Source organism: Spodoptera frugiperda, chromosome 15, assembly GCF_023101765.2.
Source record: "Spodoptera frugiperda isolate SF20-4 chromosome 15, AGI-APGP_CSIRO_Sfru_2.0, whole genome shotgun sequence".
Lineage (NCBI taxonomy): Eukaryota > Metazoa > Arthropoda > Insecta > Lepidoptera > Noctuidae > Spodoptera > Spodoptera frugiperda.
Window position 1 is genome coordinate 15,023,837 of NC_064226.1, and position 16,495 is coordinate 15,040,331.

The following is a 16,495-nucleotide window of genomic DNA, read 5'->3' on the forward strand; positions in this document are numbered from 1 at the left end:
TTGTTGGTTGTTATGTAACAAGAAATTTAATTCGAAACACATATATTTAAAAAAGTCATTTAGGCATTTATTATAGACTTTTAATCTCTACAAAAGTTTGGTAAATTGGTTTGATTTTTCACGTATCCGTTATTGACTTCGTGTCAGTAATGAGAATACAATAAATAATGACAAAATTAAATTAATTTCAAACTATTTTGTACGCAAGTTTAAGGCTACGGTGAAAACCGTGAAGCAGCGCTACGTCAAGTTATATCAGTTCTAATTTGCTTTGCTACGAAGCTACTACGACGTAGCGAATTGCTACGCAGCTTGCTACGGCGTAGCAAGAGACAATTTTATTGTAACTTGCCTTTGATGTAACTGTAAAGGCTGAATAAGGGTATAATTACGGGTCTGTGTTCTGTGACGACGGTATTACATAAAACTGTAGCCGAACTAAACTGTATGTGACCGGTGGCAGCTATTTATTTACCCGACGAGGGTGTGACGTTTGACGGATACCTTTGTCATTGTTTGTGAAAGATTATTTTTCTTTACTTTACTTCGTTACGGAGCGGGATTAAGGTGATTAGGCTTATTTGTTTAAATCGTGTTTATTTACAAAATGTGAAGGTAATTAAGTTACTCTAAATGCTCAAAAAAAAAAACAAGAAATTTCAAATATGTACATTAAAGAAACAACACAATTAGCTTTCAAGCGACTTTAGCACTTATTCAAAAACAAAGACAGTTCAAAATGCAAGTATGGTATCATCATAATAGTGAGTACTACAGCTACCTGAGCATCTATGTGTTTAGTTATTTGGTTTGCTCCGCTCGGGACGAGGGTGAGACATTTGACACACACCTTCGTTATTCACTATCACTTCCCGTCACTCGTAGAACAAGTGTACATTATGTATTATTATCTATTGCGGAAATACGACAAGTAAACTAAACCGCTAAACCCTAATTGCATGTATTTTATGATACTCGTATAATTGAAAATATGAAAGATTTTCTTGTTTTAATTTGATATAATTTTGATGACTTAATTTAATGGGACGTACATATGGTAAATTATTAATTCATGAAATGTACCTAACTGTAATAAAAATTTTGTTATTATTTTTCTTTTAATCTGATGATTGATTGCCTGAAATAAACGATTTATTATTATTTATTCTGTCAAACAAAAAATACAAAACAGGTTGAAATCAGCTTCATTACAAAGATCGGTTAATTTGAGAATAACACAATATAATTTTTATCACAGTAACGCAAGCGAAGCCATAGATAGAAGCTAGCTCAATCAATAATATTCCTTCTAATATTCAAACATTCTATATTTTAACCACAATCAGTCCTGTGAGCCGTGAACGTATCGGGTTTGTCGTGAAAGCGTGACAAGCAGAGTTACTATCGAGTTTATAACATCGACACAGATGACAGTACAGCGTGTTAGCCTTGGTTTCTATATCGGTGTTCGATAGCATTTATATTGTTTCTCCCAACGTTACGCCTTTTATCCCCGAAGGGGTAGGCAGAGGTAAACTTTACGGTACGTAATGCCGCTATAAAATGTACACCATTTGTGCTATAAGTCCCATGTAATAGGGGTTGAGCCTATTGCCATATACTGGGCACAATTTCAGACATCATGTTACTACTGAGAAATTTTGGAAAAACCGAAATACACCCAGTAATACTTTGCTCGACCCGGCAGTCGCACTTGCAATCACTCGGCTAACGAGGCAGTCTTTGTATTCAGTCAGCACTTAATTTATACACTTAAAAATTACCCAATATCTCAAAACTAACAAGTAATTCGACAATATTTGCATATTACAAGCAGGTCTTGTATCACAACATTAACTAACTAGTATGAATAAAACGTCCATAAAACATTTACTGTCTGAAAATACAAAAATGCACCGTCATTTAGTTTAATGTCCATACCAAACCACATAAGGTCAGCATAAATAAATCGGCCATTCTAGTCTGTATATTAATAAACTCAAGAGCTATATTTAAATACAAAAAACGTTGAACCAAATACTGTAGATTATAAATAAAACGCCTACACATAATTGTTTCCTAGTAATAGGTATGCTAGATTTAGGTACAATTATAGGTAGTTGATATTTACATTGAGGTCTTTTTGTAATAATTGGGAAGTTATGAAAATAGATTGTCAATTTGTGGTGGCACTTTGTATGAATTTTTGAAGGTTTAATTACTGTAAATAGCACTTACGTCTAACATTTTTTATTCATATTTGAAATCGGTTAAACGAGACAAATTGAACAATGTCTGTGTTTATTCCTTTCGAAACGTTTTTATATTTTAACAATTCATTGTAACAAAGAAAATAATTTCTTTGGCTTTCAATAAAATAGCTGCGTACGTGTTACACCGTAACATGTACACACAATGCGTAAAATGAGACGCATTTTATTACTTACGGGAACGTAAACTTTACTACATTGTATTTTCTTGCAAATAAATTCTGAATGGCACACGAAAGGGAAATGTTTTCAATTAGGTCAACCAAGTGCTCTTAGTTTACTTACTCAACTATGGAGTACCGATATTGTGTTGTGGTAATATCAATACGAAATTTTTAAAGATCGTGAATTATTTTAAATACTATCTTTTTTAAAATAGAAATTCTAAGTACGACAAATTGATTAATATCTACCCAAAAAAATAGCGTTATGTGAAGAAGATATTTTCTTTATTAATATTTAGACATTATTAATTTAGAAACTTAAAATTTATACCCAAATTAATAAGCATTAAATTTCTTTGACTAAGCACAGCACGTAAACAAGACGATGTATAGACGACACGAGCCCAACACGACACGAGTAATGAAACAAAGTTCAGTGGTCCGCCTGTATTATTCATTTCATCCCCCTCACTCCGTTAGAGTAAAAATTTGATTAACTTTGCCGTCCTTTGTTTGTAGGAAGATGAAGGGGCTTAGAGGTTTTATCAGGAAACTTGGAGCTTCGGGTACAAGTTGTACCTACTATACAGTTATGGGGAAATATGGGTGTTATATGGAGTATAGATACTGCATACTGGAAAATGTGTTGTTTTTTGTTTAGTTAGTACTTTAAATTATCTGGTTATGGTCATTTTAATGGTACACCAACGTCATCTTATTGTATGTTTATAAGTAAATATTAATTATTATTTTTTTTTTTTTTTTATTTATTGATTTACATCAGGCAACGAAGGCCCATATTAATACAATAATACTATACTAAAACATATTATAAAATACTATAAATACATAATTATTATATTAATTATTGAGGTCACACGATGTGACGATGCGTGGCGTCGTATTACGCTGCTCGGTGTCACGTAGCCTGCCTCGAAAACGTCGGTATATGACACCCTTCGGCCAAAATTCTGCCTTGAGGAACTTCTCGAGATGTTGAGTTGGAACTCGCACGACAAATGACTTGAAGTTAGTATTTTGACGCGGTTCCAACCTTACGACCCTCAAGGTCCAATTGGTCTTCACCTTCACATACTCCACGATGTCCTCAACCTTCGTGGTGTGGTGTAGTCTGGACACATACAGCAGCGTCGTAGGCACAGCTGGACGCAGCAGCATGTTTGGTCCGGTCAGTCCAGTACCGCACTGATTGCGAGAAGTAGGCTTCTTCTTCTTCTTTTGAACTTTGATGAAGCCATCCTCATCACACTCAGGCGTTTCTGGACAGCGCTGTACTGGAATCGTTGTTACGGATTCACAGCGCCGGTTCTGCTTACCCCTTTTTGGCTGCTTAGGTAGTGTAGCAGCTGTTGTGTTTGCGGCAGCAATTGCGGCGTAAGCTACTTTGGGGGTCGACGTAGCTTCGCGTGACGTGTTCCCTGCACGTGGAGAGACACGAGGAGCGGCGGGGCACGGTGCATCGACCTCATTATATGCAGTAGGCGATGAGTTCAGTTTCGCCGATTGAATACTGCTGACCGAAACATTTTGCGCCCCGCGACGTGTGTTCACGTTGGCTTCGTCATGAGACCTACTTTCCGAAACAGCATTGCGTAACAACACTATCTCGGCACGCAGCTCCTGGATGGTAGTATCAGACGTCTCCAACTTGCACTGCATCTGGGCCAGGCTCGACTTCAATGATGTGATATCCTTCAGCAGCCTGGTGACATCTACGTGGTCGAAAGTGACGGGCGGCAACTTATGTAGCTCCTTCGCCACAAATGTCGGAACGTCGTCAGGGTCGGTCGCCTTCATAAAGGTGATGATATCTTGGACGCTCTTATCCGTGCCATCTCTCCTCCTCGATGGCATTTGGTCCAGCTTCCCAGTCGATTGGAAGAGTAGCATCTTGCCTTTGCTAATCTCGTCTTCTTTGAAGCTCGACTTGCAAATCTGCATGATGCTGATCTCGTCCATGGTGTCGATGGCATGTTGTATGAATGCCAACAGCTCGTTTGCGATAAGTTGTTGTGAACTCATTGCGAAATATCGGGCAGCGACTTACGCCGCGACCTTTGCGTACAACTGCAACACGTCCGTACTCGAGCGCGCATCGCACTGCAATTATGGTTTATGAATCCTAGAAAAATAATTTTAAGTTTCTTTGAAAATGTTATAGCTAGTAGTAGTATCTTTATGCCTAGACTGTAACGACCGGCCAACTTTCACTCATTAGCTTTGGATTGTTTACGTAACTGATACAAATTAGGAGCACTACATACTGTCCAAGTGACCTTTTGTAGAAAAACAAGACCAACCGTAACACAAACCTAATATCAACAAATACGTTATTTTATCGAATTAATGTTACAATATTTCTTCAGTTACCATTGGAAGATTCCAGAAGGTAATCGTGGTGTGTTGTTGAGAGAAAACAAGAGAGGTCGTTAATAAGCCGCAGTTGGTAACGAGCACATGTTCGCACAGAAGGTTTGTTTCTTGATGTCATGTTAACAGACTTACAAGGGTATTAGCCACAAGAAATAGACGGACAAAATGTGGGCAGGTACTGCGTAAACACAAAAACTGAGATGTTACTATACAGGCAAATATTGTAGAAGGCTCAGTTTGATGTTGTTTTTTTCTACTATTGATTTCTTGAATAAAGCTGTTTTTATACTGCAAATGTACAGTTTCAACCAATTCACTGGCAACTTCCTTTTATAAACATTTTGTAATAAATTAATTGAAACAATTAATTTACAGTATAATTATATATCCTACAAATACTCATGTTCTATGCACACAATGCAAGTTTACGTGGTAGCTATAAATTAATTGGTTTAGAATAAAGCTTGTTTTATGTTAATGGTATATAGATAAAACTGGATAAATTGTATAATGCTTGTTAAGGGATTTCAATTCTTATGTCACGTGTGCGAGAGCTGTCTTTGACTTGTTCTATTAACAGGCAGGTAACATAATGACTTAGCTTCGTTAAATGTTTGACATGACAAGAAGGACATCGAATGTTAGTCAATCAATGCCTAACAAGATGTCACATAGTCAGTCTCTGGACATAGGTAGAGAGAACTATATTTCGAAGCAATTAATCTATGTAGGTTGAATTACGCTTAGCCAAAGATAGATAAAGGTTATAATGATATCCTAATGTTGATATTGTAAAGAAGAAAAATATTATTTCTATTACATTCACTTGCTACTACGATTCAAAGAAATATTCTTTATTTTCAGTATATACCTTAATTTTAAAGGACTTAATATCATACCGTGTATCGTTAACAAAATCTTTAACATTTCTATGATCGTTTTCCCATACGTAAAGCTGTAATAATTTCCCTGGTATGATACCGCGGTATATTCATAGAGCTGTGAGTATACACCCTGGTATGATACCGCGGTATATTCATAGAGCTGCGTGTATACACCAGCGTGTAGTTGGGAGCTGGGCGAAGCTGTACAACAATAGGTGTCGGGTTACAGATCCCTATTGTTGCCAGGAGCTGCGCACTAAACGTGCCTCTCACTCTCTCCCGTGAACATTTGCGTGCAGCACAAGATAAATGTTTTCACCCTGTTATTGAGTGGTTTTTAACTGAACACAATACGCCTCTCAGTATGATTTGTGTCGCTATGCACATAGGAAAGGGATATGGAGTTGTAAGCATGTTTTTTTGTGAAATTATTTTAGTATCATATACATATAACGTACTTATGGACGTCCTCTATCATATGGCAGTAGAGGTGTGGTAGATCAGAGCACTGAGATTACTTTGAGTCATTCCAGTGTATAGTTTTTTAGTCGGCTCTTACAATACCCACGGAAAGATTAGGGGATACACAACTATATGTCACTACATGGCTTATCGATTATACACACGATGACAAACAAACAGTTGTGAGTAAAAATACTTGTTACACGTAGATGTTAACTTATTTATAGCAATGCGTCCGCCAGGTATTAGCATAGGTCACGCAACCATACAATTGTACGCACATACATGGAAACATATTAATTGAGCATGGTATATCAACATGGAATTTAAATAGAAATTACGTAACACTGTTGTTATAATAAATATTAATATTGGGTTTAAAGTCAAATTACACATATCACACATCAACAACCTATAAGTGGCCACTGGTGATCAATACAAAGAAGAGAACATTATACAGAGAGAATAGAAAAGGCACTTCTTGTTGGTGTTTTACTACATACATATAGAACAGATATTTTTCTAATTCCTGATTCTTTCAATTATACTGTGAAATGATTCCAAACCCTTCTACAAAATAGTTTGTAAAGGAGACCCATAGACCAGCAATGAGCGCGCAAAAATATCTGGTACAAAGACAGTTTAAACTAACGTTTACCTATAATTATCGCATTAGATCTATGTCGGCGGTTTTATCTGTAATTATACTGGTTATTAGCTAACGGGCTGTTTGATTAGAGTCCTCGCTACCGAGGGGCCGTCTACTGTGGATAGTGTGGAGAGAAAAGAGAGGAGTTTAGCATTCGAGATCTTGCTACTGGACTGTAGTGGACTTGTAGTGCTATGACTTATGTGTGTATTTAATTTTATTCTTATAAAATGTCGGGAATCTATTCCAAATTCATTGCTAAATATATAATCTCCATTACGGTACGTAATATTGCGTATCACTTCGGGAAAGAATAAGCATGATTTGCTATGTTGATTAAATATTCCATCTATATACAAAAACAAAGTTATAAAGTTTTAAAAAATATTTATAAAGCAAATTAAAAATTACACTAAAGGCTAAAGACACACAGTGGCCTGTCCGTAGCCGATGACGTCACAAATGGCGCTCTTTCCCGGTATGAGATAATTTGTAAACATTTACGAGTACTGCGACTCCAGTGCGCTGCTGTTTTTAAACAAAATTGAGCCTTATTATACGGTGAAGTGAAGTGGGTCAATGGGTGATTGAAGTTTGTTTTTTAAATGAATAAGGACAGAACGCAAGCTGTTCGTAAAACATCCCTTTCTAGAATGTTAAACATAATTACAGCGAAAACGAAAAGTGATTATTTCACCGTTCTATCATTACTGCGATGAATATTCAAAGCTTTTATTTTGTTTTCTGGAAACTTTTACCGCGTTTGTGTTAAGTTAATTTTATTCGACGATAAATACCGAATTATCTATTGTAATCTAACGTACTGGAAGAGGTTATTTGTTTGTTTGAACGCAAAGCGTATTAATCCTTCAACATTTTGGTTGCACTTTGTGCTAAGATTTAAGAGTGCTATTGTTTATTTTGAGTAAATTTGTTGCAAATTACCAAAATAAAATGAGTAGAATTTCCCAAGCTAACCTCAAACAGCTGTAGTTATCAGTAATACCATTGAAAGTTTAAAGTACTCGATGAAGACGTAGAAACGAGCACATAATTCTCCATCTGCTCTCCACTCTCACGAACGAGTTCTCAAAACTTTAAGTCCAAAGCAAAGCAAAGAACTAAAGAACGCAAAACTTCTACATAAAGCCGAGTGCACACGTGATTACATTAAGTGGTGCTGGACTCATCCCGCGAGTGTAGGTGGGGGTTCATTCTCACTGCGATATCGCTTCGTTAGTGACTGAGTGCAAGTGATGGATTGAACTAAGGCCTGTACTGGCTTTAGATACGAGACTTTTGAATCTCGAGCTATTTTCAAGTAGTTTTTTTCGCTGATTGAGACTGTAATCACTTTGCTGGATATCTGATGTGCGAGTCACATTAAGATCTCCGTACGTTATAAACTGCAGATTGAATCGGTATATAGGTATTGTTGTATCTAAATAATTAGTTTGTAATACCTATAATAAATCGATACATAGGTTACCTATATAGATAAGACTTCATTAGTCTATTGATGTAACTTTCAATCAGAACACGAAACTTTACTCTTCACAAGAGAAACTAGCTGGAGAGCAAAACCACGAACTGAGAACACTCCAAAGACTTCAAACTTGACATAATGCTCGCAATATACAAACCTATGTACATACATGTACTGGATGTAGCCTCATCTGGAGAACTAGGCAATTAAGAGGTTATTACCCCTCCTCACACGCTCATAATTCGTCAATTCCCTCCCGGGCCACAATATGAGTGAGCTCTCGTCGGCCCTCCGGCGGCACTTGCGTCACTCAGTAATGACTGACCCTACATAGCTGTAACAACACGTATGTATACGTATGTTAAACAAACACGTGGAGATATAACCACTTTTCAAGTTGTCACTAAGAGTTTAAATTATTATTATTAACAGAGAAGATTCTAGATATAACGTTATATTTGCTTGATGGGTTAGAAATATTTTGTGATTTCATTTCTTGCAGAAAATATGGGGTGAGTATTGTCACATAATAGTTAACTTTGAAGTGAAAATAGCTCAATCTTGGATTGACCTTAAGGCCTCGTATTTGGCACCCACGTTATAAATACAATCCAGGTAAATCCCAGGCTTACCTGCATACAAGGCACCTTCACAACAGTTTTCATAATCCTTTACTGAGTTCGGGAACCTTTAGAATTTCGGTACAAATATATAGGTCGGCATGACGCCCCCTCAACGCGAGAAAATAAAGTATCAACTTTCATACGTCATGCGTGAGGTGCGTGCATGTGTGTGAGTGATGACGTCACCAATGTAATTTACTCCACAATCTTTGAAGTCAGAAGGCTAGTGTATGTTTATTCATATTGAGTTATGAGTTAGCTCTTGCGCCTTAATACGGTCGGACGTGTTACTCGTTACGTAGTGAATTTTGAACTTTTTTGTGATCCACTGACTGTGATTGGCTGTTTGTCCAATTTTGGATTCCCTGTTACTCTTGCAGTGTTTATACCCGAAGTGCACGCCCAGTGGGAGGAGTTAAAGCGGGACAGCACGAGTTTGTGAACTATTTTTTAATTATTGTGTGTTGACTAAACTAGCAATTTAATAATTAATACAATTTATAAGAATTTTGAAAACATCACAAAACGAAATCATACCTGGTGGGACGCGAACCCGCGGCATCTGCGCACCGGGCCGGCAGCTTGCACACTACGCCACGCAAACAACTGAGCGCGCGCTCGAAATTGACATTATCTATCGACTTTATGCTACAACTGAGTGCTTTTGCTTGTGAAGTTTATTGCTGTATTCATTGCTTACTCTCATCAAATATTTTACTAAAATGCCACGCATAATGTATTCACCTCCAAAAAGCTCACCTAACGCCCAAGCCCTACAGGAAACTCAGTCTGAGCCGGATATTTCGAAGGCTGGTACCACATCTATGCCCTTATACGACACCGGTGACAAGTCTAACATTACCATGAGGCCTGGCAAGCGTTTTCGGGGTGACGATGCTTACTCAGAAGATGACAAATTTGAGGAGCTTAAGAATATGTTGGCATGCTGGAAGACCGAACAAGATAAGCTCCTTAATAAATTAGTGTCGGAAGTTGCGGAATTGAAGCAACAGAATATTGCTATACAAAAAACCAATTTGGAGATTGAGAAATCAATTACATTTTTAAATAACAACTATGATGATATAAAAGCAAGATTGGAAATTGTAGAAAAGAATCAGCATGGCTACGAAAGTTGCATACGCGACATCACTGCTAGCAGCGGCAGTGAAACAGTAGCTAAGCTTGAGGCCAAAATTGAGTCGATGGAGCAACAGGCGCGGCAATGCAATATTGAGATTTGCAACTTGCCCGAGAAAAGAAACGAAAATTTATTAAATATTTTCGAGTCCATCGGTAAAGCGGTAAATTATCCAGTATTGCAGAATGACATTGTCTCTATACACAGAGTACCACATGCGCAACAACGCGACGGTAAACCAAAGAACATTGTGGTGAAATTAAGATCCAAGATAATTAAGGATAATTTGATGAGCGCCTACCGAAAAGTTAAGAGCATAAAAACTGACCAAGTAGGTATATCAGGCGCCGCTGTGCCCCTGTATTTAAATGAACACCTGACTCTGAGAAATAAAACTTTATTTCGTAAGACTCGAGAGGCTGCTCGCAAGACTGGCTTTAAATACGTTTGGATCAAGAACGCTACGATATTGGTGCGCGAACGCGACGGATCTTCGGCATTCTCTGTTCGCTGTGAAGACGACATCTGCAAGTTCATTAATAATAAATCTAACAATATCGTTTCTCCGAAATAAACTGACATGTTTGCAAAATTTATATACTGTTCGGCGTCCTATGTCATTGTATAACCATAATAGATATAGCTGCGTTAATTGTTATTATTGTCTGTCTGTCTGTCTGTCTGTCTTATCTGACCACGACATTTCAACGAAACTTGGTACAATTGTTCTTCATACTCCTGGGCAGGTTATAGTATACTTTTCATCACGCTACGATCAATAGGAGCAGAGCAGTGAAGGGAAATGTTGGGAAAACAGGAGAAATTACTCGTCATACATTATTTCTGTGTGTTTATTTTTCCACGACAGCAAATGTCTATCTTTTATGGTTTGTGGGTGTGCATTTTTATGTCATTTACATTTGAATATGGTGAAATATGCGCCGCTTGTTATGTCTAAACCAAACTTTACACACAAACCACTGTCAATGTTCATTCAGGGATCGATAAATGTAAGCAACATACTTGGGTGTAATTATATTCAAACACAATTGTCAATAATAGCCAAACTGTACAATATAAATAATTTTGCGACTCGGTTTGGCATGGTGGTATTCCATTCAGTGCAATCGATCATTATGTTATTTTATACAACTTATAGATATATGTATATGTTCATCGATCATATTCCGTGACCTTTAATAATATTATAATTTATTACCAAAACTGTAAGGGTACTCGCACAAAGTTACACACCTTGTATGCAAATATATTGGCAAATTCATACGATGTACTCATACTGACAGAAACTTGGCTCATTTCTGATATACATGACGGCGAATTCATTGATGACCGCTATCTAGTATTTAGATGTGACCGTGACAGACTGGCTACGAAGAAGTGCGATGGAGGCGGTGTATTGGTGGCTGTTCGCCGCGAGTTACATCCGTCCCAGGTAACAACGCAATTTAATGCCGCCTACTTTGAACACGTTCTGATACGTTTACCTGCTTCTCAATCCAATAAGCAACATATTATCAGCGCCGTATATTTTCCACCAAACACTCCTGACCATATTTACAACGAGCACTACGATATGTTGCAGGACACTATTAGTAATTCTGGGGTCGACTCATTTTTTATTGTCGGTGATTTTAATTTACCTCACATTAACTGGCTAGACAAGGGCGATCACGCTGACCCATGCTTAAATTCTACTTTATTCAATTCAACCAACAGGCTCTTGCTTAATTTTTTATCCGTATGTAATGGCACTCAATATAACACACTTAAAAATACCTTAGGTCGCACACTTGACTTGTTTATTTCGAATGTCGAGTCCGAGCTAGTAGCGGAGTGTGCGTTATTAAACTCGGACCCTCACCATCCTCCTTTTTCTGTTGTAACTACCCTCAACACACAATTTATACCCATGAAACGTCATTCAAAAGTCGGTTTCAATTACCGTAAAGCCAACTATGACGACATTAATAACGAACTTGGCAAAATCGACTGGTGTAAGGCACTCTCTCACCTACCTTCTGAACTGGCCGTTAATGTTTTCTATGATATATTATACGGCGTCATAAAATCGCATGCTCCCTTAACTTGTCAGAGAAGTACACGATTTCCCTTATGGTTCTCACCTAATTTAATACGCATTTTTAAAAATAAAGAGCGTGCTTGGCACAAGTGGCGTACCTACAGAAATTACTCTGATTACGAACACTTTTCTAGGTACCGCAAGTTGTTACATAGGGAGATGGCCGCATGCTTCCGCAGTTACATTAACTTGGTGGAGGATAGTATTCCTAAAAATATTAAATACTTTTGGTCTTACGTGTCGAGCCGTAAAACCTCTTCTAATTACCCAAGCCAAATGTATTATAAAGATAGTTCATCTGAAAACCCCACGGTGATAAGTAACTTATTCTCTGATTTTTTCTGCTCTGTGTTTGAACCTTCTAGTCATAATCCACAATCGTGGCAACCCACAAATCAGTACTCGGATCATCCGAACTGCATATCCGATCTTTACCTTTCGGATGATTCTATTCATAAAGCTCTTAAATCATTAGATACCTCGAAGGGAGCGGGTCCGGACGGCATACCACCTTACTTTTTTGTAAATACAGCCAAGTCGTTACATACTGCATTATATATTTTGTTTAACAAGTGTCTGCAGGAGTGTGTTTTTCCATCGGAATGGAAAAAAGCTTTTATTACACCCATTTATAAGCATGGAGATAAAAACAATATTGAAAACTACCGTCCCATCTCGATCCTATCTACCTTGTCGAAGTTATTTGAACGACTTGTGCACGGCACACTTTACAGTCACTTCCATCAGATTATTATACCCGAACAACATGGCTTTGTAAAAAAACGGTCCACCAACACCAATCTTATGATTTTCGTTGACCATTTGTTCAAGAACATGGATCAAAGGGTGCAAGTGGATACAGTGTACACCGATTTTCAGAAGGCCTTTGACAAGGTTGACCACGCGCTTTTATTGGACAAAATTGCCTTCAATGGTATACGCGGTAACTTGCTTCGGTGGTTTGCATCCTATATTTTCAATAGGACTCAACGAGTGGTTATTAATGGTTTTCAGTCGAACTCTATCGTGGTCAGCTCAGGGGTGCCACAAGGATCTATACTGGGGCCACTTCTGTTTATCATATACATCAATGACATAAAACTTTGCTTCAAAAACACAAACTTTTTACTATATGCAGATGATTTAAAAATTTATAAAACTTGCAGAAGTATTCATGACTGCCATCTCTTACAGGAAGATCTCGACAGGTTCTACGCTTACTGCATACAAAATAAATTGTTTATAAGCTTCCCCAAATGTCATACAGTATCATTCACAAAAAACAGATACAAAGTTAGCTTCAATTACTCAATTAATGGGACTACACTTAAAAAAGTTAGCGTAACTCGTGATCTAGGTGTGATATTGGACTCCTGTTTACACTTTGACCAACACGTAGACAGTATAGTTAACAAGGCCTACAAAATGTATGGTTTTGTACTCAGAGCGTCACGTGACTTTGTGCGACCTACCACTTACCTGCTTTTATATAAGACTTTAGTACGGTCACAATTGGAATATGCTGTCCCGGTTTGGAATCCTATTTATGCCAAATATGTTTACATGCTGGAGATTGTTCAAAAGAAATTTTTGCGATCAGTAAATTATAAATGCAACAAGCCGCGTGCCACCTATGAGCAGTTGTTGAAACAATTCAACATGATTAGTTTAGAGTCACGCCGTTTGTTGCTTGAAGTCATGACACTTCACGGTTTGTGTAACAATAAGTTTGATTGCACAAGTCTAACGAATCAACTATGTTATGTTGTACCTAGAACTGTCTGTAGGCGAGAGGTGCGGTTACCCCGTCTGTTTCACACTGGAACCTCCAGAACCAACGCTGGGATACGTGCACCTCTTCGGCGTCTCGTGGATACTTATAATTCCCATTTCATGGACATTGACATATTTGCTCTTTCTAATATGCAATTTAAAAGGCAAGTTGTTAAGTCACTAACTGAAACTGTGTAATCTACGTATTAACAACAATCGTACAAATCTTACATCCATGTCCTACATCTGACCGAATTTTAATTTCAATTTTTAATAGTTAATCCGCGAACAATGGTGTGGATCATATGTTTGTTAAGTGTTATTTATTACTTTTACTGTACTAATGTAACATATGATTGTTAATTGTTCCTAAATAAATAAATAAATAAATAAATAAATAAATAAATTGCTATCATTATATTATTACATGGCCTTGTTTGTTTCGGTGGTTAACGAAAATTGGGATCAATTTTCATCATCATGCTTAGTACTAGGGTCTGTTGACACAGTTTGTATTTAAAGAAAATATTTCCTATCTATAAAACTCTTTGTGATTAATGAATTTCATTAAAATATGGTAGGGTGTTTAAGTTAAATTCAATTTGATAAACCGGAGCCCCGGTAAACGCGCTAGGTAGTCTGCAGCTTTAGGTTGGGCATCAACCTTACTAGACCCCACTGTGATGGTCTGACAGCTCTTTGAAGCGTGCACGGAACGCGACGCGCCGTACTCACCGGTAGGATTTTATACCTAGAAGAACTCTGAAAATTCAGGGTATTTTTAAAGCTTCTACTTTAGTAGTTATTTCTACATTATTCCCTAAACACCCGCACACAAGAGGACTTACAGAGCACCTATTTTTGTGTATTGTTCGTAATCCCATTGTTAAAGATCCTGTATTCTATACAAAACCGTTTTTCTTACCGAACAGAAGAAAAACACCTACACGGTACAAGCAAGCTTAGCGCCAAACTATCTACAAATAGTTAAGTAAATCAACAAGTTGTGTTGTTCGTTGTATATGTAAATGTAGTCTTTTTCCATGAATAATACATAGTAATTACCGAGCACTACACACTCTAGTTACCTAAATATATTAAGTTAGTAACACAAACATGCGTAAGGGAACTTAGTGTAACACATAAAGAAAATATTATTACTTAGTGCGGGACCTCCCACTCGGGCTCTTTTGTACCGTAACGTTTGCTAACGACTGGCAAATTGCCTGCCTACACCGTGACGTCACATGTAACGTTCCTTCATTTGTTACATAATAATATACTGGATACTTACCTATTAGTTAAAAGTGTCGACACAAAAGTAGGAAACATTGAAGAACCATTATTTTTTTTGTGTTTGCGTGAAATTGTTGTGACGTATTCAAATAATAGCGATAAGTACGCACCTGCCTGTGTCCTCATGTCCCTGGACACGATGGCTCCGTGCGCGTTGTGCGCGCGGCAGCGGTACACGGTGGCGTGCACGTCCTGCCGGTACTGCACGGCGCTGAACGGCAGGAACACCAGCGTGCCGTTGTCCAGCACTTGTCTACACAACAAAGAAAACGCCTTCAATTAAACTTCTAATCCTTTCGACATAAATAAAAAAATAATTAGCCCTGAACTCCAAAACTAAGCAAACGTAAGTAAAATAAAACATTGGTATAACTGTACTAGAATGGGCAGTTTATCTTTGAAACACGACCATTACTTTTCCCTTTAAAACTCATAAAAAGCACCCAACTTCACCACCTCAAGACCTTTAACCCGAAACAAAAACGTAACGGCCAATATCTTAAAAAATTAACTCGGCGCCGTAAACCGCGCGAGATTCCTTCAATTATTCCTGGCTTTAATTTCCTCAATGAAAAAAGGATAAGACCGAATTAAGGACGAACTGCAGTGCCTTTTAAAAAAGAAATGGCGGCCCGTAATTGGTGTTGGGGCAACGGCGGGGAATTCTGAAAATATTGTACAGGTACAGGTATATTGAAGGGAGCAATACGAATCGGAGATCTGTGGGCTTTACAGGTAAAATTGTGCGGCACAACGACGCTGAAGTTTGGGGGTTAATTGAGTGGAAACTGGCTGGATAGTTACAGTTACGGTTGAGAAATTGTTATATTTCGTTAGGCTCGAACACTTATTTAAGGGTAAACAACAACAAACGTAACTTTGTTTAATACACTACCCACGGTAACAAAAACAACAACACAAATATATAATTATTTTTGTTCTGCCTCAGAGGGAAATCGACAGCTCTGTTACACGACGGAGCGTCAAATCAAATACTCAGTAGGAATACAAAACATCTCACATCGACACGGACAGCCTGTGACGTCACCGTGCTGTGTATCACCGGGACTTGAGGCGTGTGATTCTAGGCAGGACTTGATAATTATAATAATCATGTGTTATTATTATTATAGGCAAATACGGAGATTCTCATGAATGTTAATGTAACTGATTAAACTAATGTTGATGTAGTTTACAGGTTAAAATAACAACTATCTATTCTGCCGAGGTATTCACACAAACGAATAGTTTT

At 37.7% G+C, this 16,495-nt stretch overlaps 3 protein-coding genes across 8 annotated transcripts in view; 1 reads left to right on the forward strand and 2 right to left on the reverse strand.

The window, feature by feature from the left end:
- The window catches only part of LOC118275714 (cell adhesion molecule Dscam2), a 133,732-nt gene that overhangs the window by 52,547 nt on the left and 64,690 nt on the right, over positions 1-16,495 (reverse strand). For all 6 annotated transcript variants that reach the window (XR_004783615.2, XM_035593781.2, XM_050698746.1 and 3 more), the window contains exon 4: positions 15,354-15,496. Coding sequence is in view for 5 of the 6 variants with exons in the window: in XM_035593781.2 (XP_035449674.2) it covers positions 15,354-15,496 (143 nt within the window). In the remaining variant the exon portion in view is untranslated. The remainder of the gene's footprint in view (positions 1-15,353; positions 15,497-16,495) is intronic.
- Positions 3,178-4,556, reverse strand: LOC118270697 (uncharacterized). The gene has a single exon (XM_050698751.1). The coding sequence runs from the start codon at positions 4,475-4,477 to the stop codon at positions 3,296-3,298; it is 1,182 nt and encodes a 393-aa protein (XP_050554708.1). The 5' UTR covers positions 4,478-4,556; the 3' UTR covers positions 3,178-3,295.
- On the forward strand, positions 9,189-10,729 carry LOC118262429 (uncharacterized). The gene has a single exon (XM_035573766.2). The coding sequence runs from the start codon at positions 9,655-9,657 to the stop codon at positions 10,645-10,647; it is 993 nt and encodes a 330-aa protein (XP_035429659.2). The 5' UTR covers positions 9,189-9,654; the 3' UTR covers positions 10,648-10,729.

Coding starts and splice junctions, on each gene's coding strand:
- LOC118270697 (XM_050698751.1), bottom strand. CDS start 4,477: ATGAGTTCACAACAACTTATCGCAAACGAGCTGTTGGCATTCATACAA.
- LOC118262429 (XM_035573766.2), top strand. CDS start 9,655: ATGCCACGCATAATGTATTCACCTCCAAAAAGCTCACCTAACGCCCAA.